Source organism: Podarcis filfolensis, assembly GCF_964270895.1.
Source record: "Podarcis filfolensis genome assembly, chromosome: 17".
NCBI lineage: Eukaryota > Metazoa > Chordata > Lepidosauria > Squamata > Lacertidae > Podarcis > Podarcis filfolensis.
The window spans coordinates 40,473,892-40,501,122 of record NC_139621.1 but is presented as its reverse complement, the minus strand read 5'-3'; the positions used below and the strand labels follow the sequence as shown (position 1 = coordinate 40,501,122).

Sequence of the window (27,231 nt, the reverse complement as noted above, 5' to 3'; positions counted from 1 at the left end):
TTTCACATGCGCCACTTCGAAAGCATCCTTTGTTGTTGTTGTTTAGTCGTTTAGTCATGTCCGACTCTTCGTGACCTCCTGGACCAGAGCATGCCAGGCACTTCTGTCTTCTACTGCCTCCCTCATGTTAGTAGCTTAAAGAACACTGTCCAACCATCTCGTCCTCTCTCCTCCCCTTCTCCTTGTGCCCTCCATCTTTCCCAACATCAGGGTTTTTTCCAGGGAGTCTTCTCTTCTCCTGAGGTGGCCAAAGTATTGGAGCCTCAGCTTCAGGATCTGTCCTTCCAGTGAGCACTCAGGGCTGATTTCCTTCAGAATGGAGAGGTTTGATCTTCTTGCAGCCCATGGGACTCTCAAGAGTCTCCTCCAGCACCAGAATTCAAAAGCATCACTTCTTCGGCCATCAGCCTTCTTTATGGTCCAGCTCTCCCTTCCATACACACTACGAAAGCATCCTATTACCGCGCATATGTTTCCTGCTGCGCTTCTATCCGGCAGATTTCGGCTTCTTTAGCAACGCTCCTCCGCCCCGCCCTCCCAGCCGCTCATTGGCCTCTCCCGCAGTTCCTGTTCCCTCTCTCCCCGCCCCCGCGCCTCACGTCAATCTAACCTTCGCGTTGAGCCCCAAGCCCGTGCGGGCCTCCGTCCGCGCCATATAAGGCTCGAAGTGGGCAGGGCCTCAGCCTTCCCTCACGGGCTCGACCTGCCCTTTCCACTGCTCGCGGTCGCCGATTGGTTGTCGGGCGGCCGAGCCGGCTCTCCATTGGCTGCCGTGCCAGCGGAGGGGCGGCACCCTCGGTGCCTGAGGAGACGGTACCGGCGGTGTGGCGAGGAGAAGGCGGAGTCGGCGTGAGGGGAGGCGGAGGGGAGGAAGAGGCGGAGGATGGTCCCCGCGGTGGGGCCGCAGCCGCTCAGCCCGCCCGGCGCTCCGGCGGTGAGTCCCTCAGGTCGTGAGGGGAAGGCCGGCCCCGCTCCCCTCACGCGCCCGGCCCGGCCCGGCCCGCTCCTTCCCCGCCTCACGCCAAAGTGACAGTTGGCCCGGCCGGTTGTCAGGGGCCGCCGGGGCCGCGTCCAAACGTCTGTATGTGTGGGGCCTCCCTCGACGCCTCCCCGGGGAGCTGCTGAGGGGCGTCAGGCAGGCGGGGGTCGCGCCCCGTCCCACCCCCAGCTCCCCGTAGGAGGGGCTGCTGCAATGCATGGGGGTGCATCCAGGGCTTTGATTCTGGGGGGACGCAGACCCCTCAACGTCTTGTGCATCTAAGTTTGGCCCCATTGAGGTGCAGTACAGTGGTACCTCGGGTTACGTACTTAATTCATTCCGGAGGTCCGTTCTTAACCTGAAACTGCTCTTAACCTGAAGCACCACTTTAGCTAATGGGGCCTCCCACTGTTGCCACATGATTTCTGTTCTCATCCTGAAGCAAAGTTCTTTACCTGAGGTACTATTTCTGGGTTAGTGGTTAAGAGTCTGTAACCTGAAGCACATGTAACCCGAGGTACCACTGTCCTCTCCTTTTCCTACTCATCTTGAAATACTGCCCCTCAATGAGGCCAAACTTAGCTTCACAAAACGTTTAGGGGTCTTCCTGCGTCCCACAGAAAAACAGCACTGGATAATTCTCAAAATACAACATCATGTATTGCAGCAGCAAATACAGTGGTACTTCTGGTTACGTACTTAATTCGATCCGGAGGTCCGTTCTTAACCTGAAACTGTTCTTAACCTGAAGCACCACTTTAGCTAATGGGGCCTCCTGCTGCTGCCGCGCAATTTCTGTTCTCATCCTGAAGCAAAGTTCTGAACCCGAGGTACTATTTCTGGGTTAGCAGAGTCTGTAACCTGAAGCCTCTGTAACCTGTAACCACTGTATTTCAATATGAGTAGGAAAAGGAGAGTACAGTGGTACCTTGTGTTACAGACACTTCAGGTTACAGATGCTTCAGGTGACAGACTCTGCTAACCCAGAAATAGTGCTTCAGGTTAAGAGCTTTGCTTCAGGATGAGAACAGAAATTGTGCTCTGGCGGCAAGGCAGCAGCAGGAGGCCCCATTAGCTAAAGTGGTGCTTCAGGTGAAGAGCAGTTTCAGGTTAAGAACGGACCTCTGGAATGAATTAAGTACGTAGCCACAAGTACCACTGTATTTGATGCTGCAATACATGGTGTTGTATTTTGGGAATTATCCAGTGCTGTTTTTCTGTGGGACGCAGGGGGACGCAGACCCCTAAACATTTTGTGCCTCTAAGTTTGGCCTCATTGAGGGGCAGTATTTCAGTATGAGTAGGAAAAGGAGAGGACAGTGGTACCTCGAGTTACGGATGCTTCAGGTGACAGACTCCACTAACCCAGAAATAGTACCTCGGGTTAAGAACTTTGCTTCAGGATGAGAACAGAAATCGTGCTCCGGTGGCACAGCAGCAGCAGGAGGCCCCATTAGCTAAAGTGGTGCTTCAGGTTAAGAACAGTTTTAGGTTAAGAACGGACCCCTGGAACGAATTAAGTTCTTAACCCAAGGTGCCACTGTATTCGGGTAGAAGGTGTTCGCTAACACGATCCAGAAGGAAGGTTGGCATGCATTAAGAAGCGCAATACAGTGGTACCTCAGGTTACAGATGCTTCAGGTGACAGACTCCGCTAACCCAGAAATAGTACCTCGGGTTAAGAACTTTGCTTCAGGATGAGAACAGAAATCGTGCTGTGGCGGCAGCAGGAGGCCCCATTAGCTAAATTGGTTCTTCAGGTTAAGAACAGTTTCAGGTTAAGAACAGACCTCCGGAACGAATTAAGTACTTAACCCGAGGTACCACTGTACTGTACCCCTAAACATTTTTTTTTAGAAAAAAAGCACTGGAATTATCATCTGGTGGGGTGAGAAGCGAGTACCTTCTTCTTTCACAGATTCACACATTATATTTCTACAAGAGTTTAGCTATGAGACAACCAACTACTGGAGACGGGTTATTGGGTTGTTGCTTTTATTTCGATGATCTATTTTGTGGTTTTATATTTGGGTTTGTTCTGTGAACCCCCCTGAGACCTCCGGGTTTAAGGCGGTATATAAATTCAATAATAATAATAATAATTATAGGTTTTGTGGAGGTGGGGTGGCCTCCCTTCCCTGGGCTGCCCCAAATGTCCATTGCTCCCTATTGCGGCTTTTCCCAGCTCCCAATATTGGGTTTTGGGATGGTGGGGCCCTGGAGCCCTCCCACCCCCAGTGCTCCCGGTTGCGGCTTTCTTTGCCGGGCGGGGTGGGGGGTGTCAAGGGGACTAGGCTTCCCCCGAAGTGCTGCGGCCCGTGCACTTCGTGTCTAGAGTGGGGAGGTCTGAACAGGGTGGCCCGCGGAAACCTCCATGTGCAGAGGCAGTGTACCCCCTGGAGCAGATAAGATGCTGGGGATGCACAAGGGAAGATTGGTTGTAGCTCTGTGCCTTGTTTGTAAGTTTTGCAGGAAGGAGGCATCTTGGGGGCTGCTGTCAGAAATCGACCTCAGGACTAGGTGATCGGTTGCAGTGGGACTCTCCCTGTGTAGCTGTTATCCATGCAAGATAGATAGATAAATAGATAGATAGAGATAGAAAGATTGCAGTATTCTAAGCACTTTGCAGTGGACTGTATAATGCATTATAATCTCGATTTTGCTTGTAGGAAAGGGAGCAAGGAGTCTAGTTACCAAAATACCCATTTGATAACATGGCCATGCTGCGTGCCACAGAAAAAAAAGCCTGCCAATAGTAGTGCATGTTGTTGTTGTTGTTGTTGTTAAAATTGTAACCTCATTCTGGCATTGGCAATATGAAGAAAATAATAATGCTAATTTTTTGTACAGGGCTTTTGTGAAGATTATTGAATTGAGATATGGAAACGTTTTGGAAGTTATGAGATGCCAGATTAAGATGCCACATAAAAATCACATCCTCCTAATTTGTATGACTATTGAGTTTCCTTGCTCACATGGCTGTCCTAAGACACTGTTCTGGTATTATTGTTGTTTTATAGTTAGGACATACACTTTCATTATTCAAGCTAAATGTATTAATGGTAAATTTGTTCTCTTGTTTTGTGCCCATTTTTTAATTAACCTCTTCATGTTTTATTTACACACACACACTCCTACTCCTCATAGGCAGACATACTCTGTACAGCTTTTTGTGATAATGCAATTATATTTTGTGTTTAAATGCTTGGCAAAAAAATGTAAAAAACATAAAAAAGGGGGCAAGCATTTGGTACTCTCACCCGCCATTGAATTCAATGTGTTTTGACTATACACTATTTTGGTGTTAGGCACTGTCCATGGAATATAACCTCGGCATAAATTGGGAGTCGCCTGTACTTTGAAATTTTCTTCTATATACTTAACTTTACATTCTGACAGCCATACTAAGAAACACAGACAATGCAGTCCTAACAATGCAGTCCCACTTGTGTCAGTTGAGTTTAGAGGGATTTGTTCCCTGGTGATTGTATAGGATTGCAGCCTCCTCTTCAAAAGTAAATCAGTAAATACTACTTTCAAGTCAACATGGTTGGGATTAAGACTGATTGGCAGCATGCCCAAGCATTGTTTTTCTGGTCCTGCTACAAATTTATAACACCAGCCCCCTCCCACACACATCCCATAATCCCATCCAATACATACAGTTGCATGAGGCATTCAATAAAAGTTTGTCTTTTAATTCTGAAATTATATTTTTTGCATTTCCCAAATTATACCATGGCCTACTGTAATTGGGGCTTTTCAACCATGCCCCCAAATACCTAGCCTGAATATGAGTCCTACAAATGGTTTTGCCTATTTTAACTTTTTGGTTGGTCCTTATGAATATAATATCCTGTCAGTGCTTTTATTTTTTATTCTAATGGACCAGCATGTGTACAAACATTTTATATATAGACCAGTTTATTTTTTGTGTTTTGTGTTCTTTTTAATTGCTAAATTAATTAACTCCTCAAAGTAAATTTCTCTTGCAAACTCACTCTTGTTAAGAGAAAGTAACTACATTGGTTAACCATTCTTATTCTGTAAATCACTTGCAGTTTTTGATGAATGCTAGCTCGCTGCAATTCATTTTCTACAAGAGTCACTTCCAGTTGTTAAGAAAATCCACAAAGCAATGCATACTTTACAGGAAATTCATTGCAGTTGGAGTGTTGTGTGAACTGCATTTAATAAGAAGTGAGGATAGTTTATATTCTCCTCAAACGACATATCATAAGGAAAATACTCAAAAGATCTAGAGTGTACTTGTGAGAGCCTGTAAATTCTACCAGCAATGCTGAGTCCCACTGTCCCTGGAATCAATGTCTTTGTTTATTATGATGCTTTGTCCACAGAGTTGCTTGTTCTGCTCTAACACTGCTTGCCATTGGCTTTTGCTAAACTCACAAGATCTCAGCAATAGGTACAAAGACAGAGGGAAATAAAGTTTCCTTATCCCCAAGCATGATTTATATAATGCTAACTTACTAGATGCTGCTAGTAGGAAACTGTCTGTGGACAAACGCCGGCTTCCTTGGCCTGAAAGCAAGATGAGCAATACAACCCCATAATCGCCCTTGACTGGACTTAACCGTCCAGGGGTCCTTTACCTTTTTACCTTACTAGTAGGATACTAGGGTGGGGGTCTGATTTGAAGTAACAGGTGCAAGTAAAAGAGAAAGAGAACCAGGTACCATATTGGCCTGAACATAAGCCGCACTTTCCCCTCAAATTCTGACCATGAAAAGTTAAAGTGCGGCTTACATTCATGACCTTACACCGCCAGCAAAGCGCTGCCGCTATGCCACTCCCAAGCCTCCCCCGAGCCATTGAAATGAAGGGGGAAAGGGGAAGGCTGCCGGCAAAGTGGTGTGGGGACCCCCCCCCGGAAGCAGCCCAGGTATTGTCTTTTTTCCTTTTCCCCCATTTACATTTAAAGGTGCAGCTTATATTTGGGTGCAGCTTATATTCGGGCCAATATGGTATCTCTCTTGATGTAAAAACCATGATCACTCTTCCAGGCTTTATACATGAATGGAGCTGGCACATGAACAACGAATGTGGCTGTCTGGCCATGTTTAGCTTGGCCCTGTGCCTTAATCTCTGAAATTATTATTAATAATGAATATACCACTTAATGCCCGGTTGGTTTCTAAGTAGTTTACAAAACAAAAAACAACACTGTTAAAATACATAATGGTATGCCATAATTGAAGTCCACTGGAAAACAATCCAATTGGGATGTTAAAATACAAACCAGTGATTAAAATATTCATTGAAACAGCCCCATTAAAACAGCACAAGAATTAAAGCAGGAGACTTAGGTGAAGAGATCAAGGGAATGCCAGGAGCATCTTCAAAAGGCAATGGGATGCCAGTACATTCCACAACACTGGTGCCACGAGTGAAAAAGCTTGGCACCACATCATTAGGGCATGAATGATAAAACTAATCAGGTTCTGTTTGTTGATTTTAATGGTCTTACTGAGCAGTGGAGGTGAAACTGATTTTTCAGGTAACCATGTCCAGTGTTGACATGGGAGCCAGTGTGGTGTAGTGGTTAAGAGTGGTAGTCTCGTAATCTGGGGAACCGGGTTCGAGTCTCCGCTCCTCCAAATGCAGTTGCTGGGTGACCTTGGGCCAGTCACACTTCTCTGAAGTCTCTCAGCCCCACTCACCTCACAGAGTGTTTGTTGTGGGGGAGGAAGGGAAAGGAGAATGTTAGCCGCTTGGAGACTCCTTCGGGTAGTGATAAAGCGGGATATCAAATCCAAACTCTTCTTCTTGTTGTTCAGGACTGTATATGTAGGTAACAAGATGTTAAAACTGGTTCATTGACCTATAGAACCATAGCAGAACCTTTAGTGCTGCCCAGTACATGCCCAGTAAGAAGCACAATTAACCACCTGGGTTGTGGCATTCTGTACCAACTGCAGTCTCTGGACTAGTTGTAAGGCAGCCTCACACAGAGCACATTACAGTAATCCAAACGTGAGGTTACCAGCACATGAGTCACAGTATCCCAACTCAAACCCGAGAAAAGTTGAGTTTGGAAGTTCATAAATATTTGTGGAGTTCCACTTTACAAAGAGAGAGAATGTTGAACCAAAGTTCATCCATAGTAATGGTTACTAGTGGTACGCAAACCAGATCATTGTATCAGTATATTGTAATGTATCTTGGGAGGGCAGATATGCTGAAAAGTGGGGTAAAAAAATCTATTTAACTACAGTAAACTAAACAGAATTTGGTTTCTCTCCCCCTCCTATTACTCAAGTTTCATTTAAAAGAATGTATTTAATTATTCCAATGACTGTAACCTTTAAATGTAAGCAGAGGTCCTTAGAATTTCAATAAATTCTATCTGTCTCACTTAGGATTGTGAAGTATGGTTTGAGAAACATCAACACAGTAGAAGCTGGAGTACTATTGCAGTCTTGTAAACAGCCACTCACCAGTGGTGAGTATAAATTATCTACCTAGTCACCTGTAGAGAAGCTTTGCATGGTTGCATTTTCTTTTAGGCTACAAATGAGGCCTAGCAGGCTAGTTAATGTCCTTTGTGGTGCAATTTATTAGGTTATGCTGATCTAAAGGAAGCCAGTGGAAGTTTAACTGTGTAGAAAAAAAATACTTGAGAGTCAGGGTTTTCAGATAGAACAATAATGATTGGTGCTTCTAGAATCGTTACTTTTGGTTCTGTTCTTCTAGATCCTCATCTCTCAAACTATGCCAGAGATGACAGAGAAGGCTCCTCTTAAGAAACAACACCGGTAAGTGTCCTGTTCACAAATAGAATTACAATGCAATTCTTCGCCTATCTATTTGGAAGCAAGCTCTGTTGAGTTCAGTGAACCTTACTCACAAATAAGTGTGTATAAGATCACCCTTGTCAGTCTCTCTTGTTATGTGTCAGCTCTTTGTAAAAAGCTGCTACAGATAATGACCTGGGCAGCCTTTGCATCAGATTAAATATAGGTCAGTCTAATGTAAAATAGTTTTCTAGGCAGGTGGTGGCAACAGGAGCATAACAGCTTAAGCTTTTACAAGTTTTGCTATTAGGTGAAGTCAAAGACTCTCCAAAGATGATGATGTTCAGTGTTACAGTGGTACCTCAGGTTACAGATTCTTCAGGTTACAGACTCCACTAACCCAGAAATAGTATCTCTGGTTAAGAACTTTGCTTCAGGATGAGAACAGAAATCGCGCGGCAGCCGGAGGCCCCATTAACTAAAGTGGTGCTTCAGGTTAAGAACAGTTTCAGGTTAAGAACGGACCTCCAGAATGAATTAAGTTCTTAACCCGAGGTACCACTGTATGGTCCTTTCCATGTCACATCTGACATTTTAAAATTTTTAAATAAATGTTTTTTAGTGTGTTAAATGAACAATCAAAGAAAAAAACCAGTACACCTGTGCATTATTTATATGCAACATGAAATATGACCAATCAATAATAAACGCCTGTTCTAACCCTTTGCTGAACTTCCCTTATAACAAGATAAGGAAAAGATCTCTGCCAGCAATGTGGGGACAGGGCCATACTTATGTGCCATATCACCACTGGTGTACACTGGTACTATTCATCTGAACAGTACTTTCTAAGCCCTAGAGTTGAATGTGCTTTAGTGTTTTTAACCCACATTTTATATCCTTGCATCTGCCAAGTTTCTTATATAAGACCTCTCCAGATAGGTTATGTTACTTCTCATGTTCACTAATGCACCTGCAGAGAAATGGAAGCTCAGTTGCACCACTGTTCTTATTGCTGAGTTTCTTAGTCATTAATAAGTACAGTGGTACCTCAGTTTAAGAATAGTTCTGTTTACGAACTCTTTGGTTTACGAACTCTGCAAAACCGGAAGTAGTGTTCCCGTTTGCGAACTTTACCTTGGTCTAAGAGCAGAAGCCGAACAGTGGAAGGGCACCAGCGGCGGGAGGCCTCATTAGGGAAAGCGTGCCTTGGTTTAAGAACGGTTGGAGTTCCGTATAAAGGTGGGTCTCAGTAAGGTAGAGAAGGTATTTTGTTGTCTTTACCCAGCTCTGCATAGCCTGCACATGATGAGAAGTGGTTATAACTTAATTTGTTCTCTTTGGTCAAGTTTCTAATCCCATGATTGGTATACAAGTGTGCAGTCAAACCTACAAAATAAGGAAACTTAGTGCAAAAACATGCTTAGGATAGTAAGAGTACATAAAATTATGATAATTTCCATCAGTAGGAAAAATACAGCACCAACAGGGCAAGAGTTGCTTTGAAGTAAAGGATGGCTGTTCCTTATATAACACAGTACACACATCATTAAGTAGTACTATGCCTTTGGCAGGCAATTGGCAAGCCAAAGTGGTAGGACCTTTTCTGGGGTGGCTCCCAGATTCTGAAACTTTTTTCATCACAGAGATTAGCATGGCCTCTATGCTGTGTATTTTTAAATGGGCTCTACAGACTCACCTTTTTCTTTCTGCCTTTTCCTAAAGGCTTTTTCTACAGAGGTATCTACAAAATGTAGCCCTGTTTTATTAATCTTTGTAACTGTTTCAAATGGCCTTTGTTAATGTGCTGCTTTTGTTAGGTTGTTTTATGTTTATTGTTCTTTTTATGATATTGCAAACTGCCTTGGCTAGGCTGTGTCCCAAAATGTGGCATATATATAATTTGTATCTATATAAATAATGCAAGCCAGATATATATCTTGGGGATCCTTACAGCAAATGTGGTTATTTCTCTTCTCCCTTTTGTGCATTTGCTGGCAGATTAAAGAAAACAGATTGATCAAAGAAAACTTCCTAGATAGCAAATATTGTAATTTAGCCATTTACATGTTACCCTTTTTTTAACAGAAAGAAAAACCGTGAGACTCACAATGCAGGTAAGAGCTTCAGTGCAGCTGTTGTCAGAGTGGAGCAAGCATTCCTCTTTGGGTTCTTCCTTCCACCAAGCATGCAAATATATGCCTTCGCAATCAAAAGAAAAGTCTTATTGTTTCTGGATATGCTATCAATGTACTGTTATACACCTTATGTGTTCTGTTTTTGCTAGTGGAGAGGCATCGAAAGAAGAAAATCAATGCTGGAATAAACCGAATTGGTGAACTAATTCCATGCTCCCCAGCGCTGAAACAAGTTAGTCTGCACTTCATGGCAGCTGAATATTTATTTATTTAACAGAATTTATATACCGCTTGGCTGTAATAAAAGTATGAAATATTTAAATTATCAATGAAAATAGTTAAAACAATTTAAACATTTAAAGATTATTAGAATGATCAGTAAAGAGATGAAAAGACGTCAACATCTACATGTGTGGATCGGCTTGCTAAACAAAAATGATTTAAGCAGACACCGAAAAGAGTACAGCGAAGGTGCTTGGGCGATGTCAGTAGGCAGGGATTTGCAAAGTGTGGGTGCTGCCACAGAAAAATATCAATTTCTTACAAGTGTGTAATGAGTATTATGTGGCACCTGTAGTGCTAGTTCCAGTCAAGTGGGCATATGTAGGAGACGTGCTCCAGCAAGTAAACTGGTTTCAAACTGTTAATGTCTTTATATACTAATAGTGACACCTAAAGCTTGGCCCATAAACATATTGCCAACCATTGAACATAGGTGTTAGATACTGACAGGGTCTCACTTCTGTTCAGCAACCCTGCATGGCAGCAATCCAATACTGAAGTTGCTAGTGCCCGAACTGCTGTGGTATACAAATTTAATAATAATAATAATAAGTAGGCCTGTTTTTATTTCAGGCTGAGTCTCTGAATGTTTTTCCTAATTATCCACATGTTCCCTTTCAGAGTAAGAACATGATCCTTGACCAGGCATATCAATATATAACAGAAATGAAAAGGCAAAATGATGAGCTCCTGCTGAATGGAGGAAACAATGAGCAAGGTGAGTGGACTGGCTAGAATACTCTCGCTAGAATACCTCTGTTTTTATTGTACATACATTTCAAACTAAACATTCTTTGTCTAACTGCTACGCCAGCTTTCCTCCGGAACTGTTATCAAATGATAGATTCGCTATCCTGCAGATTGAATGCTGTTTGCTTAATATTTGTGTTTCGGATTGTAATTTTCCTTACCCTAATAAAAGTAGTCCCAATCTTTTATTAAAAAGCAGATTTGCTAATTTTATACCTTGTAAATTAAGTTACAGAAGAGCTGTAATTTGATAGTTTTTCTAAGTGAAGTTGCCTCAGTTATAATTGGAGCTGTTTTCTTCATCCAAACTAAACAGAAAGAATAGGGTATTTCTGAATATTCTGCAACATGGTTGAAATCCAAGTCCCAGTAGTAGTTGTTTATTAGGATTTACATTAGATGATGCCTGTTCATTCTATGATCCCCTAATTTTCATACGGCTAATTATCCTTTTTGGAAAAATGCAGTGTGAACTGGAACAATAAAGAAATAATAGAATGAAAGCAATAGAAATGTTTCCTTGCTGAGAGTATTTATAAGGCTGTAGTTTTCTTCAGATGATGAGTTTGTGAAATACAGTTAACATATGAAGCTGCTCTACCAATTCAGGACAGTTGACCCATCTGCCCAGTAATGACTGGCTCCAATTTGCAGTGGGTTTTCTTTCCTGTTACCTATAAATATTGTAGCTAGAGATGCCTGGGATGTGTTGCATGCAGCTTGTGGTCTCTCCTTTTAATTCTAAGTCTCTAAGGATGTAATCTGAGTTTGAGTACATATTACCAGTGCTTTTTTCTGGGGGGATGCAGGGGTACGCATACCCCTAAACATTTTGTGAATCTTTGTACTTTTGTCCATTTATTTGTCTTTATTGTTCCCAATTTGAACCATAAAATGGTGGTTTTCTTGAGTCAAAATGAGAGTACCCCTAAACATTTTTAAAGAAAAAAAGCTCTGCATATTACAGCAGAAACCGATGTTGAGGTGATGAAATGGCTTTCTTTAATGCTATTTTCACTTGCTCCTAAAACAAATCAGCCGTAGTAGACTTTTGCAGAACCTTTGGTCATTCGGGCTTATTAATTTTTTATTTCTCTGCAGCTGAAGAAATAAAAAAGCTCCGGAAGCAGTTGGATGAACTTCAGAAAGAAAATGGGCGCTACATTGCATTATTGAAAGCCAACGACATTTGCCTTTATGATGACCCCACTGTCCACTGGAAACGGAACCTCAAGCACGCAAAAGTTTCTGTTGTTATCCCCAATGATCAGGAGCAAAAGAAGAAAGGGAACCTGAAAAATGCGAAAGTGTCTGTTGTGATCCCCAGCGACCAGCTGCAGAAGAACATCATCGTGTATTCCAACGGCAGTCAGCTTGGCGGAAGCAACCAGGGGGCATCAGTCCAAGGCATAACCTTTAATATCAGTCACAATTTACAGAAGCAGACTGCTAATGTTGTTCCTGTCCAGAGGACTTGCAACCTAGTCACTCCTGTGACCATTTCTAGTATCTATTCCACAGAAATCAAATCAGGGGTTCAGACTTCGGTTTCTCCACTGGTATCTGGCCCATCAAATCCAGCCAAGAAAATTATTGAGCACTCTACCTCTGAGAACGAGCAAGGCCCACCTCCTAGTTCTAGTGCTGACAGCTCGCTGAATCCCTTGCAGCTAGTGAGGCTACAGCCTTCAATGCAGAGTTCTCCACAAGATGAAGATGACATCTCCAAATCTAAAAATAAACCAGAGACTTTCAAGTTAATTGAGAAAGCGGGTTTGCCTAGCAACAGCCTTCCTGTCAGTGCTCGTGTAGACAGATCTCTGGCTCAGCTGGCAGACATGCCCCCTAAAGAAGATTCAAGAAATGGATCCCTAGAAAGCTGTGTGGTTTCTGCAGCTGATACCACTTGTACTCCATCTGTAATGCTCTCCATTGATGGAAAGCCGTCTGCAGGAAACATCTTCAAAAGCAGCGGAGGGCCAGCAGCGTCTGCTGTAGAAATCCAGAAGGCTGTAACAGAAATTAACACTTTGCCTGCTGCTTCTATAGATAAGTGGCCTTTTTCCAGTTCTTCAGCTGCGGGCACTTCAAATTCCAAAACCATGGGTAGCCTGACGCGAATGACTTCTGCTGGAAACACCCAGACTACTTGGACTACTTTGCAACTAGCAGGGAATACTGTTCAGCCTCTAAACCGTACTCTGTCCAGCATAAACGCAGCCCTCTTAAATCAGCCAGTTCACAATGCTAGCATCACAGCACCCACTCCTAATAGGATTTTGGCAACTACTCCCTGTTTAAATAATCCTCTACCTGCTGGTGAACAAACAGCTGAGCAAATCATGGTAACTTTGCCATCTTACCCATCCTTACCTATGCAGCCGCTAGTCACTAAGACGCAGGTTCTAGCACAACCTGCAAACGGCCTCCTTCCATTGAATCCGCCTATGCAGCTGATTCAGGTGCCCCAGCCAGTAGGTCCATCTGTCACTGCACCACCTGCTAAACAAAACGTAGTCATTTTACAGCCTTCAAATGCCAGTGCAGGTCCACCAGTGTTAAGAACTGAAGTCCCCAACCAAACCGTCAGCCAGCAGATTGTAATTATACAGACTGCTAACCCAAATCCTCTCTCCCTTTTCTCTGCTCCTCCTCCTCCTCCTCCTCCTCCTATCAGAATGCCTATAAATGGAGCCGCTCCCTCAGCGAGTGCTAGTAATCCTATGCAAAATGCCTCTGGCCCCCATATGTTTGGTGGGAAGCATCTTGTCCATATTTTGCCAAGGCCATCTTCTGCACCATCTTCTGGCTCAACACAAACGTTTTCAGTTGCAATGGCTAACCAGCATCTTCCGCAGACTATTTCTTTAAATGGGCAGCTGTTTGCATTGAAGCCTGTGAAGTCCTGTTCTGGAGGTTCGGATCAAACCCCTATGCAAGTTATTCAGCCTACCACCAGTGAAGATCCAAATACAAACGTTGCCCTCAATACATTTGGTGCTTTAGCTAGCCTCAATCAAAGCATATCACAGATGGCTGGACAGAATTGTCTGCAGGTGTCTAACAGCCAGCCTACAAATCCACCAACGGTCAGCAGCCAAACCACACCAAGTACCCATGTTCTGCTGGCAGCTACAGCAGCATCCTCTTCTGCTGCTGAGAATGTAATGTTAACCAGTGTTTCGTGCTCAGTGGGTGCTTCTCCCCCCAAAACCTCCTTTGGTCTGGGTTCAAAATGGTCTAATAAAAGTACTAAAAAATGCTTGGTGGCCAGCAGCAATCTTGCATGTCGAGTGAATTCTTGCAAAGATTTGAAGAAACTGGATAGTGGGGATGTGGAGGCTACCCCTGAGCATTCAGGAAGTGACGTCTTGCTTGAAAACATGCCTGATAATGTGGTGTTGCAAAGCTTAGCCATATCACAAGCAAACAGGGTAGCACCTAATGATGTTGCCCAAAACGATGCTTCCAATTCCCATCCCAAAGAGAGACTGAGGGCTGAACAAGACATGGAAACTACCCTGGCCTCTGACCTGAATGCAGCTATAGTGCCCAGATCGTTGCCACTCGAATCGGCCTCATCAGAACAGTTTGAAGTGGTTGCTCCCGTCTCCACAGAGTGTGCATCTCTGCCTCCTCAAACTAATTCAGCAACAAATTCTAAGTTATCAGAATCATCCAAATGCATCCCCACCAGCCCTTTAACATCTTCTGACTCTCAGGTGACAGCTTCTCATATTTCTGGGACATCTGTGGCAAACAGTGGGGCGAGTGCAGAGGGTGTTCCCAGAACAGAGGTGTCTGAAATCTGCACAATGGAACAAAATTGTTCCATAGTCATGCAGGCCAGTGATTTGTTAGAAGAGCAAGGCCTGACCAAGATTTTCTCTGATTTCAGTAAAGTGGGAGAAGCTGTAGAAAAAAACTTCTCGGTCCAAGTTGAACACCCTACTTTTCGCACCCAAAACACTAAATCAATTATAGACTCGAATGACTTGGCAGAGAAGCAAGAGGGGCTCTTGCTGGTGAACACTGAAGAGGAAAACCTTGCACAGTCTCATTCCTGTACCTCTGAACAAGAAACAGTCACTACTAACAGACAAGCAGACTCTCCCATGTCAACTAGCTCAGGCAGCAGTTGTGGATTCTCAGTTGCATCCATGTTGCCAGACACATGTAGGGAAAATGTTCCCAACAACACTTCAGTGAATACATGCAACAGCTGTACGTTTTCAGAGCAAACGGATATTGTAGCTTTGGCAGCAAAAGCAATTTTTGACCAAGAGGCCCATGCAAAAGCATCAGTGTCGGGAGCTGCTGTTTCCAAGGATGATGAAGTGGCATCTCTAAGAAGAGACCAGTCTTTTAAGTCTCACACCATTAAAGATGCAGACCAGATAGAAACAGTGCCAAGAAATTTCAGCACCCAGAATGCAGTGAAAATAAACGTTGATCGGTCAGTCGAAAAACAAAGCTGTTCCGTTGGAGTGGAAGTGTCCAGTGTAACCTTGCAAATTCCAGCCTCTCAGTCTTCAAGCACTTCAAGCTTAAGCGTCAATAATCTCATACATCAAAGCTGCATCATCCACCCTGTTGTGAGCTGCTCAGGTTTACCCCCAACTTCAGACCAATCAGCTGTTCCTGTGACCATGACTCCATCCATGCCCACTAATCCATATATGACTCAGTCTCCAGGACATTCTCCAGTGCTAATGACAGATTATGCTTCAGAACAACTGTCTGCTGTTCGGACCAGCACCATGCAGGCTTCTCAGATGCATGAGCCACACTTAAAGCAGCAAAGCCAGGAAAGCCGCAAAGACTCTGTCAAACGTTCTGTTCCAGATGATCACCTGCTTTCCACGTCGAAGAGACAGAAACACTGCCAGACGGCACCTATGCAGCTTGAAGGGATGGCTTTGCTGAACCAAACAGCTGACGACATTTCAGATCAAAGTCGAATCCTTGTCAACCAGATCCCCCCCAACTCCTCCAATATGGCAGTATCAGGGAGCAGTCAAGGGCACACGGATAGTCTTAGCCGGTTGTTCCCAACCAGCAATTTTGTGCCACCTGCTCTGAGGCAAGCTGAAATCCAGTGTAATTCTCAGCCTTCTGTCCCAGATCAGTCAGGACAGCACCTGCAACCTATTCAACATGCTCCCACTCAAGGAATGACCCACCTTCATAGCAATCCGTATATAAAGCAGCAGCAGCAACAACAACAGGCTGGACAGTTAAGAGAAAGACATCAGTTGTATCAACTCCAGCATCACATTTCTCATGCAGAAAGCCCTATCCATTCCCAAGCCCTCAGCGTCCACCAGCAAAGAGTAATGCATCAAGAGGCACAAATGCAGAAGAAAAGGACCCTCATCCAAGCAGCCCAGCCCACCACACTTGCTTTACAGCAGAAGCATCATGGAAACGACCAGTCGCGGTCAAAGAGCAGCCAACCCCACCCCCATCACCCACAGATGCAGCAAATGCAGCAGCACTATACATCTTCTCAGCCTGAGAAGACATGCGAGAACCCCACTGCAAACAGAACTCACCACAGCCACCCTCAGAGCCATCTGAATCAGGACATTCTGCACCAGCAAGCACCAGATGTGGGCAACAGACAGACAGGTTCTGGAGTTTCTTCTGAACATGTGCCAGGACATGGCCAGATGCAAAGACTTATGACCTCCAGGGCTTTGGAGCAGCAAATGGTGTCCCAGCCTAGTATTGTCACCAGGTCATCTGACATGACCTGTGTCCCCCACAGACAAGAAAGAAATAGGGTTAGCAGCTACTCCGCAGAAGCACTTATTGGAAAGACTCCCTCTAATTCAGAGCAGAGACTAGGAATATCCATTCAGAGCTTGAGGGCTTCAGATAATCTTGAAATGAGAAATTACCTTGATGTGTCTAGGAATAAAGGATTGGTAATCCATAACATGCAAGGACGCATGTCAGTAGACCACACGGTTGGAGCAGATGTTCAAAGACTCTCGGAGTGCCAGACATTCAAGACAAATGGCGCTAACCAGCAGTTTGATGTGCAGTCCTCAAGGAACAGTGAAATAGGGACCTCAATGTCATCCCTCAGAGGTATGCAGACACAGGCTTTTCGAATTGCCCAGAATGCTGGACCACCCATAGACAGACAGAAGAGGTTGCCCTATCAGCCAGTTCAGGGCATTTCAGCAGGAAATGTCCTTCCTCCCCCAAGAGACAATGAAAATACATGCCACCAAAGTTTTATGCAGAGTTTACTTGTCCCTCATCTCGGAGAGCAAGTCGGTGGAGGCCAAAGACCAATTGCAGAACACCAGAGAAATCCACAGTGTGCCACTTCTATTGTTGAATATAATTGCCCCCCAGCAAGAGACACTATTCACATTCGAAGAGAAGGTGATGGTCAGAACAGGGAAAGTTGCGATATGTCTCTTGGTGCTATTAATAATAGGAACAATACATTAAATATTCCCTTTTCAAGTTCCTCTGGAGATATTCAGGGTCGCAATACAAGCCCCAATATTTCTGTTCAGAAATCCAACCCCATGAGAATGACAGAGAGTCATGGAACCAAGGGTCACATGAATGCTCCAGTTTCTAGCAATGTGCATGGAGTCGTCCGACCTCCTCTCACCCACCCGCCCGTCTCTCGGAACGCCGAGCAAGTCCCACCATCAGTTCGTCAACCAAATTCTTCCGTTACTCAGCGATCAAGACATCCTCTCCAGGATAACGGTGGTTCTAAAATCCGCCAGCCTGAAAGAAATCGTTCTGGAAATCAAAGACACGGAAATGTCTTTGATCCTAGTCTTCCCCACCTTCCTTTGGCTGCCAGTGGTAGTATGATCCTTGGAAGGCAACAACCTGCTCTAGAAAAAAGAGGCAGTATTGTGCGATTCATGCCTGAAGGACCACAAATGACTAATGATAGTGCAGCTCCTGATCAGCACAGTCTGTCTCAAAATTTTGGATTCCCTTTTATTCCAGAGGGTGGAATGAATCCCCCCATAAATGCCAATGCGCCGTTCATCCCACCAGTGACTCAGTCTAGTACTACTCGAACACCAGCCCTGATTCCAGTAGATCCTCAAAATACGTTGCCATCTTTTTATCCGCCATATTCTCCTGCCCATCCCACCCTTTCCAATGACATTTCAATCCCTTATTTTTCTAACCAGATGTTCCCTAATCCAAGCACAGAGAAGCCAAGCGGTGGAGGTCTAAACAATCGCTTTGGCTCCATCTTGTCTCCTCCCAGGCCAGTGGGCTTTGCCCAGCCAAGTTTCCCCCTTTTGACAGACATGCCCCCAATGCATATGGCCAATTCGTCTCACTTGTCCAATTTTAATTTGACTTCTTTATTCCCAGAGATTGCTACAGCTCTTCCTCCAGATGGTTCAGCAATCTCGCCTCTGCTCTCCATAGCGAACACATCTGCTTCTGATTCTTCCAAGCAATCATCCAACCGCCCTGCTCACAACATAAGCCATATTCTAGGTCATGATTGCAGTTCGGCTGTATGAAATGCAGTGGCCAGGAGTTAGCATGGTGAATTGTTTTATGTGTGTAGTATGCATATTTGTGTATATACATGCATGTGTCCATGTATGCATTTGGGATCGCCAGCCTTGAAAAGACCACTCGTGGCATCACTGTTTGTGGGGAGTATATATACAATAGCAGGTGCTTCTGTATTTCTACATACCCGTGTTGCTAAAGTAGCAGGTGCCTATCTCAATGCTTACTAGCAAGAGTAAGAATCCAACACCTTGATCTGTCTTAGCAGAGTTCCAGATCGTCACCCCCTGTGCCAAGATGAGCCTTGTGCAAAATGAAGTCCAGGGAAACTGAAGAGTTGCATTTATAGTTCTTGGAGAGTGGTTTTTCTTTTTTGCCCAGGAAGTAGGTACGTGAGGGTCTCAAAAACATCTCAAATTGGTACAAAGGTTTTGAGTCAATGCACACTAGATCATTTCTACTATTTGTGTTGAAGTTTATCATAGACATCTTTCGTAGGGCTGACTTCATGTGATAAATTCTGATGGGCATTTAAAGCTTAGTGCCATGCCTAGCTTCTGAGGAACTGTATTAACGTATCGTGTAATGGGAAACACTGCCTCTCTTCTGAAACATATAGTTTAATGCTCTCCTCCTGAGGCTTTTATTTTTAGCATTGTTTCTGCTAACAATCCATAGAATTTTTTAAAAAATCATTTATGTTCAGTTCAGTTCATACATGTTGATTTCTCCCCCGCAGCTTGTTTGCTGTGAGTTTCTCAGGGTATCCTTTTTGTGTCTTGCTTATCACTTTTTTGAGGAGGGGAATTATCTCCATTTTTACCGTTGTAATGTTTTTCTTTCCTTTCCCCTCAGATAACTCTTGTAACCTGAGAGCATGTAATAGGAACATATTGTGTGACAAATATTGTTGGGTGAAACTGTAGGCAAATACAACATTAGTATTAAGTGCTTATTTAAATGTATTAGTTTGCACTTACAAAGCACCTTCTGTCCAGAAACTCTTTGCTGGGAACAGAAAGAGGAGCGTGTGAAGTTTTGAGCACTTAGCAAAACGGGATGGTCTTGATGAGGCAAAGTTACAGCCGAGAAGCACTTGTCAGTAACTTAATGGATGAAATGTGGCAAGTAACAGGTGAATTGTTCATTTTCTCTTGTAATTGTTACAAATGGTTTTTGGGGTTTTTTTGCACCCTTTTGGATAGTTTAAAACTTTAAAACATACAGCAATATTGTTTCAAAGAGTCTTCCTCAGCTGATGGTAGCCAGGCTATGACCCTGGCAGTAAAAAAATTGGCCTGGGCTACTTCCTTGGTGATTGCTAACTTCTTTGTGGGACTTAAGGGGAAAAAAACTTAGGCAATTAGATTGCCAGAAGAACCTTAGAGGTAGCATATAAAGGGATCTTAGAATGGGTATAGTATATAGTCATTGCTTAGTAAATGTGCTGAAGTTACAGTGTGGGTCTGTCTCGGAATAGCGATTCAACAATGTCCTCAGCAGCACCAGTTGTTTTTGGGGTCTCCTGTCTCAGAACAGGGATCCTCATGGGAATTGTAATCTCCAGTGGGAAATCTGAAGTGGCTGGCTTGGTCAGAATCAGAACTGTAGGAATATCCACAAGCTCAGCTTTCTAATGAGTACCCCAGAAGGTTCACTTGGCCAAACTGGAAGTTAGCTTTCTAGTATTGCAGTGGCTGATTCTCAGACGGTAAGGTAAAACAGAGTGGAACAGCTCCCATGGACCTGCATGACACATGCCTGAAAACACAGGGAATTTGAATCTTGGACTCTGACTTTCTGCGTACATCTAAAAGAAGGGTGTGCAAGCTTACCATTGATTTATAATAGCATATTTCTGCTTTGAAGGATGTGCCTTCAGTTTGCCCGGGAGTTCAAGTGTCCTTATGTGCTTCAAAACGCTATCCTCTTGGCTCACCTTTTCAGCGTAGGACCCATGGCCTGTTGCTTTCTTCTAACTCCAGCTATAGTAGCTGCCACATAACATACATTTTTGTCAATCAGCAATGGCAAAACAAGCCGTTTCCTCTTAGAATCCTGTGTGTGAAGGTAAACTTAGAACCCCAGGGCATCCAGATTATTTTTGAAACTGCGAACAGCTCTCTTGGCCATAGTTTGTGCATAGCATGTTGGGGGAAGGATCTAGCCTTATGGTGATTTCAGTTCCTTGGTTTGGCAGGGTCATTCAGCCTGGATCTCTGGGTCTGCAGGTGCTTGGGGAATTCATCACTGTGAAAGAGTGTATGCTACATAGTTGTAATCAAGAGCTCGGTTCCATATATATTGTCTCAAGAAAAGGGTGGATACAGTAATTATTTTCAAAGGGCATACTAGCATGATAAGACATATGTATGCATGTGCAGACATCAAAAACACATGGATTCCTAGCATAATTTTTTCAAAAGCAATTATTGTCAAGTAACCAGTTATTTGGATTCTTCATTCCATACGTCATTCCAGCTACTTGGTTCAGTTTGGAGACTTCTCTGTGTTGTACGATTTAACTACTTAAGAGATGTCATAGAATTGTCTCTGAGTTTCTGAGAATATCACTTGGATAATGTCTGAAATGAACATTGGACTATTTATTCAAAGGCTTTATCTCTTGCTGCATAAAAGTCTTGTAATTTGCCATGATTAATAAGTAAAAGTGGTGTATTTGACATGCCTTACTCCACATAACTCATTTCCTAAGGATGTGGAGTTGTTCCTTAGTGTTCTGCTCCCCCCAAAAAGCTGCAAGACCCCTTAAAAATCCTTAACTATTCAGCCTGTTTAAGTTTGTTAGACATGCACTAATTGTGTTTGAGGGTTTTTTTGTAGTTCAGAAATCAGAAGGACTATCTTAGTTGTCGACAGAAAAGTTAAAAATTCAAATCAATTGTTATTTGCTAAATTTATAACACACTCTACTGAAGGAGGCTAGGACAGCATTCACATCAAATTCCTGAAATTTCTACAAGAAATTTAATTCTGTAATGAAAGAGGACATAGCAGGTTAACTCTTTTCTGTTGTGGGCCCCATGCTAGGGGGTAGAAGGGGCACTTTGCTGTGCTGCTTGTTGTAGACACATGCCAAGTTTCTGTTTTGTCCCAGTGAAAATGAAGAGCTCTGTGTTGCATTGGTTAGTCAAGTATTTTTAAAAGCACTTGAAAAGGTCTGCAGTGTCTGGACTAAACTTTATGGAACTATGAACATTTTCTTTTTAAAAATTATTCATAATTAGTACACACTGGTTTTTAAAAAAAAAAATAATTCTGGTCTTGAAAACAGAAGGGAAAGAAAACTGCTACTTTATAGAAATTATGATGTTGTGCCTTGACACTGCGTTGGTATTGCCTCACTGTTCTATAACTTACATTGTTTAACCACCTTCCACCCCCTGTTTTTAGTTGGTTGTGCCGTTAGTGGTACTCCTAGTATTGAGAAGAATCAGTTTTCTTATCATTTTGCATCAGAGGAATTCAAGTTAAATACTCAAATAATGAGGAGCTGAGGAAACTTAATGAGTGACTTTCCAAGACAAACGTGGCAAGTTAGAATCCTAGTTTTCCTGGGTTACCTTTATACTATTTTATATTTGTCATAGAAGTTCATTTCTATGCAAAAGGTTGTGCTTAGGTTGGGGATTCTGTAAACTGGTTAGATGTGGTTTAAGTGCAGAGAATGGGGAAGGGAGAAAAACAGGCCATTCAATATGAGAAAAGGCTTCTGCATGTTATTTCTTCTGAGCCAATATCTATTGTGACCCTCCCCTTCCCTCCCCATGGTTTTTATTTTAGTTCTGCCTCTGCCATCAAGTTAGCAAGACATCTACAGAGCTGGGAGGGTGTATGTTTTCAATTCTGTAAATTGATGTCTATTTCCCACTTTTCTGACGAGGAAAAAAATTAAGACTGCTAAACCGTTCAGTGTGTTCTGTGGTATAAGCTAATAGATCAACCACTTCTGTGGGCTTTATCTATATTGAATCTTCTTAGAAAGACTTTCTGGTAGATACAACTGTGGTAGACAGCTGCTAATGTGAACCTTAGTGCTGTTAAGACCTTTTTAAAATGTCTGTCTTGACATTGTCTGCGGTGGCAGTTTTGCTGTCATAAGTGCTGGAGGAGCTTGAGCGATCGCAGGGAGTTCTGTTTAGCCGAAAATTGTCATGTCTCAGTAGAATCCTTGGAGTACAAACGGATGCAAAGTCCATAAATTCAATCACATCTTATCTCCTCCTTTCAGGCGGTCGTGTTCTTCACTAAAGAGCCAACATGCAGAGATCTTCTCTCTCTTCTTTGCAGAATGTGCTGAACAAATTGGTCTGTTATGTACTAGCAAGCCACTTGACTCATATATCTCTTAGCTTTATTTTCTTAATACCGCTGTCCAGTTTAGTAACATTGCTGTCCAATTTTGTAATCTTATCAAGATCTTTTGCATTATGCGTGACCTTCTAACCAGCACTGCTTAAGGGAGCTTTAAAAAAGCAACACTTGGCAGTTTGTAGGTCCTATGGGATGCCAAACTGGACGCATGAACCATTGTGCTGTTCTCACTATCACATGCAAATGAGTTGCATGTAAATATAGAAGCTTTAATTGTGCATATCACATCTTGTATTGTTTCTGCTGGGTGCAAGCAGACAGCCCCTTTTAATGGGAGCAATTATGGAAAACTGGATACCATACAGATTATAGGTTGTGGGGCATCCAGCTTTGGTCGATTGCTTCATCTCCAAGCCAGAAGCGGACATCCCGATACCCCTATGAATCCCTTAAACAACTCAGAGTGAGCTACGCTTCCCTCTCCTCTTGAAAGTAACAAATGTATTCCCTTGATTTGCGCCACAGTTTTTCTGCAGTGCATCCCCTAAAATTCTACATTCAGCCTCTAGATTCTTTCAAGCCCTAGTACAGAAATGTGCGGTGATGCTGATCAGGCACACAAATGATTGTAAATAAGATTTTGTTCCATTTATTTTGACATCTTTTTACAAATTCGTTGCATTCAGATGTAAATATTTACAACAGTGGTTTTGATGAAAGGTCTCAGATTTTTATTAAATGTAACAATTTATTGATTGTAAAAATTGTATAGATATGAACAAAATGGTATTTTATTTTAAAAATGTACAGTTTGTGTACTTTCATTTTTGCGTACTCTATATGCTTTCTAGTTCCACTTCCTGTCCCCCTTCCAGGAAAAAAACCCCAATGCCTGTGATCCTGTGCTTAAATCCTGGCTGCAAGTTGCAGCCAAAGTTTCTAAACTGTAATTTTTTAAAGAAAAATGTAAAGAATTTAAAGTCAAGAAATTCTTTTTGTGGTTTTTAACTAATTTTAACTTCTTTGATCTGCCTACTTCTGCATTGTAGATATATTTATCATTTTAAATGGGCTAGCAAGTTTCACTTATGAATGCCTCTATGTTTACAAACTGGGTCCATATACTCTCATGTTCCTTTTTTATCTGCTAGCAACTTTGACGAGCTGATCCAAATTCTGCCTGTCACCCCAACTCTGGCTAAAAGTTTGGGGGGATGAGACCAAAAGAAAGAGCCTGATTTGGCCTATTCTCCTGGGTTCCCTTCCTTCTAGAACTTTATAGCATATGGTTGGTCTGTTCAGTATTTGGACTGTGCTTTTAAAGAAAGAAGAAAAGACTGGCATGAACATGAAAGGCTCTAAACTTACAAATCAAAAGCACAGGGAAACTACTCTTTAAACATCTATTTAGGTAATGGAACACTGAAAAAATGCAATGTATAATACATATGAAGTAACAACAGTGCTTCACTTGCATTCTGTCAAAAGTTCTTAGCTGAAGGGCAGGCTGATATTTTACCCATTGACAACGGAAGGCGTCCTGAGTCTCAGAGACAGAATTGTGCCCATAGCTACCAAGTTTATGTCTGAGGTGGAGCCTTTCCACCTCACACCGTCCATTGCTGGCCACAAGTTTTATGAAATACAAAGGTTGATAAGGATTTGAAAAGGGGTTCATGAATACTGTCTCTCCAGACTCTTGAGTTCAACCTCCAGGCAGCAGACATGGAGGAGGTACAAGTTAGAGGTGCAGAAGAAACTTTGGGTGGGTTTGGTTTTTTTAGTTGATAAAAGAATGGAACTAATCTTTTTTTGAGTTCTCAGGTTTCTTTTAAACATTTGATTGCATTTGACACGATTACATTGTAAAGCACATCAGTGCAGCATTTCAGCACCTGGTACTTTGATACAAAAGTACTTTTACCTAGGTAAGCAGACAGCACAGTCTGAGCTGGTTTAAGAATTAACAGCAGAATGGGCAGATATTTTGGTAGATTCCATCGATACACTTTTTGAATAATTACTACCTTACCTAGTCATAGTGAACCAATTTTTTATTCAAAAATTTAGCAGAGCAGGGGGCAAACAAGAAACGCAGTGCCCTGCTATGTATAATCTAAAATAAAGCAATTTGGGGAAAATGTAAGAGCTGCTTCCTAAAAACATTCCTCTTATCAAGAGAAAGGCATACTTAAGAAAATAATCCATTTGGCATTCACAGCAAATGTTAATAATAATAATTGCAGCTTTCGGAAAAGAATTCATGAGCAGTCTGCTGCAGCAACAGACAGAAGAGATAGGGGACTCCTAGACCTTGAAGTATCGTAACACTGCAATACACAGAGACTTTTACCCCCTTTGAGAATAGAACCAACACTGTCATTTCAGTGTATAAAATGGCTTTATAAATAATAACATGATGGCAGGGAGAGGAGCGGCAGATTGTGGATGAGGAAAAGAACACCTGTAGCCCAGATTGGAAAGCTCCTTTCTGAGGCGTGCGCTTTTCCCTTTCAGCTGTGCTATTCAAATTAGCCAAGAAATGAGGAAGAAGGGTACAGGGTGTGTGTGATTTTTAAATCGGAATTTAAATAAAATGGTGGTGGGCTGTTATTGGCAGACAGGGGTGGGGTCAACGCATTCTTGTACTGGAGCAGATAGGACGCTCCATTGTAAACTAATAGTGATAAATTAAGCAGTTGGGTATGAGTAGTAAAAAGGGTAACAGCTTACCATATACATCTGAAGAATCAGACTAAGAACCGTAGCTTCAATGGCCAATACATGCTTGATTTTTCAGTATAAGAGATCTCTCAAGTCTCATCACTATTGCACTTATACCCGCTGTTTCTAGCAGTGAGCGAAAGCGTAAGTTCCACCACTAAAATTCACATTGGGGAGTAAATTTTATTCTTCATCAGATGGCTGAAAAAGATCTGAAACCCCCAGATAATTATTCTCATCTCTCTACTTTCTACCAACAATCTGGCATACAAGCCTGAGCCCTCCAGTTGCAAAAAGATCCCTGTCCTCTGTTCAGGTCTTCCTTATTTGCCAGTTGAACACGTTTCTTCCCAGTGTGTACTTGATGCGCTTTGTGTACACCAGCAAGTTTGTTTTCCGTCAACTGTCCTGGGCTGGCAACACAACGGGTTTGAGCAAGCGACACCAAAACTTCCTGCGGTTCAGAAAACGGGTATCTTGTCTCTCCGCACAGAATCCAAGTCGTCATCCAGAGTCAACAGGACCTAGAACAAAGCAGGGCAGAGATTGGAGTCTGGTCTTCCGGGTGGTTCTGCAGAACGCACTCTCCCCAAACCCAAAAGCAGGCAGGCAAAGGTCAACTCCGCCTCCTGCGGAAGCAGAGCCAACACCATGATGCCCCAGAAAAAAAGGAACCTTTCAGGTTCTAGATGGTGTTGCCCACTCCCACCAACCTTTGGGAACAAATAACGGTGGGGAGACAGCTTAGTTGATACTGTCGGAATTCAAGCCTTAGTCAGAGGAATTGGCCACTCTCCAGGTGCCCGGCTTGGATTCCTTGTTGATCTCCCCCGTCAGCGGCTCCCGGCAAGACAAGGCGAAACCACTTTCGGCAATCCTCCTCAAACGTGAGAAGAACACACCATTCCTCCCCCCCCCATCCCCAGGGAGGGGAGAGAGACAGACAGAAATGTATTTACATGCCTTTATTTCTGTCTTTCCAGCAGTACAGAGAAAACGTGTCTGCACTCTCTTTACATCAACAGCAGAGAGAGAATGACTCCTCCCATGTACTTCCAATACAGGGTCATGTGACACTCTGAGCTAACATCCGGTGCTCAGTGCACAGAATAGACTGTCCCTTGTTCCCACGGTACAGTCCCAAAACATCAACATCCTGTTTGGCTTTCCAGCCATCTGGAGCACTCAGCTGCAGCATTGCTCCTTTTTCGTAACAGATACAACATGCGACTCCAAATGTCAAGGTCATGGGTTCAAGCCCCATGTTGGATGAAAGAGTCCCGCACTGCAGGGGATGGAAGTAAATGATCTTTGTGTTTCTCTTGTGTGATTATTTTAAGCAGGAAATGAGTACAGTGGTACCTCAGGTTAAGTACTTAATTCATTCCAGAGGTCCGTACCTAACCTGAAACTGTTCTTAACCTGAAGCACCATTTTAGCTAATGGGGCCTCCTGCTGCTGCTGCGCCGCCGGAGCCCGATTTCTGTTCTCATCCTGAAGCAAAGTTCTTAACCTGAGGTACTATTTCTGGGTTAGCAGAGTCTGTAACCTGAAGCGTCTGTAACCTGAAGCGTATGTAACCTGAGGTACCACTGTATGGAGTTTGAGTGGGCATGTAACTTTCTATCTGCAGAAGCCTCTTCCTGATTCTTAGCTGCTTCTGTTCTTCCTCCCCACTCTATCAAATTGTCAGGGGAACAGGAAGAGAGGGCTTCTCTAGAGCAGCCTGCACCAGCACTCTTCTCGC

At 43.2% G+C, this 27,231-nt stretch overlaps 2 protein-coding genes across 6 annotated transcripts in view; one reads left to right on the top strand and one right to left on the bottom strand.

Annotated features, from left to right (window-relative positions):
• The first annotated feature begins 809 nt into the window (after positions 1–809).
• Positions 810–23,749, top strand: USF3 (upstream transcription factor family member 3). The gene is made up of 7 exons (XM_083592616.1): positions 810–934; positions 7,360–7,442; positions 7,694–7,755; positions 9,823–9,851; positions 10,022–10,104; positions 10,776–10,872; positions 12,006–23,749. Exons 3-7 carry the CDS (start codon positions 7,712–7,714, stop codon positions 18,428–18,430), a joined length of 6,678 nt encoding a protein of 2,225 aa, XP_083448742.1. The 5' UTR covers positions 810–934; positions 7,360–7,442; positions 7,694–7,711; the 3' UTR covers positions 18,431–23,749.
• SIDT1 (SID1 transmembrane family member 1) overlaps positions 23,387–27,231 on the bottom strand; it is a 46,334-nt gene continuing 42,489 nt past the window's right edge. For all 5 annotated transcript variants that reach the window (XM_083593213.1, XM_083593214.1, XM_083593215.1 and 2 more), the window contains one exon: positions 23,387–26,008. In XM_083593213.1, coding sequence (XP_083449339.1) covers positions 25,946–26,008 — 63 coding nt within the window. In that variant the 3' untranslated portion in view covers positions 23,387–25,945. The remainder of the gene's footprint in view (positions 26,009–27,231) is intronic.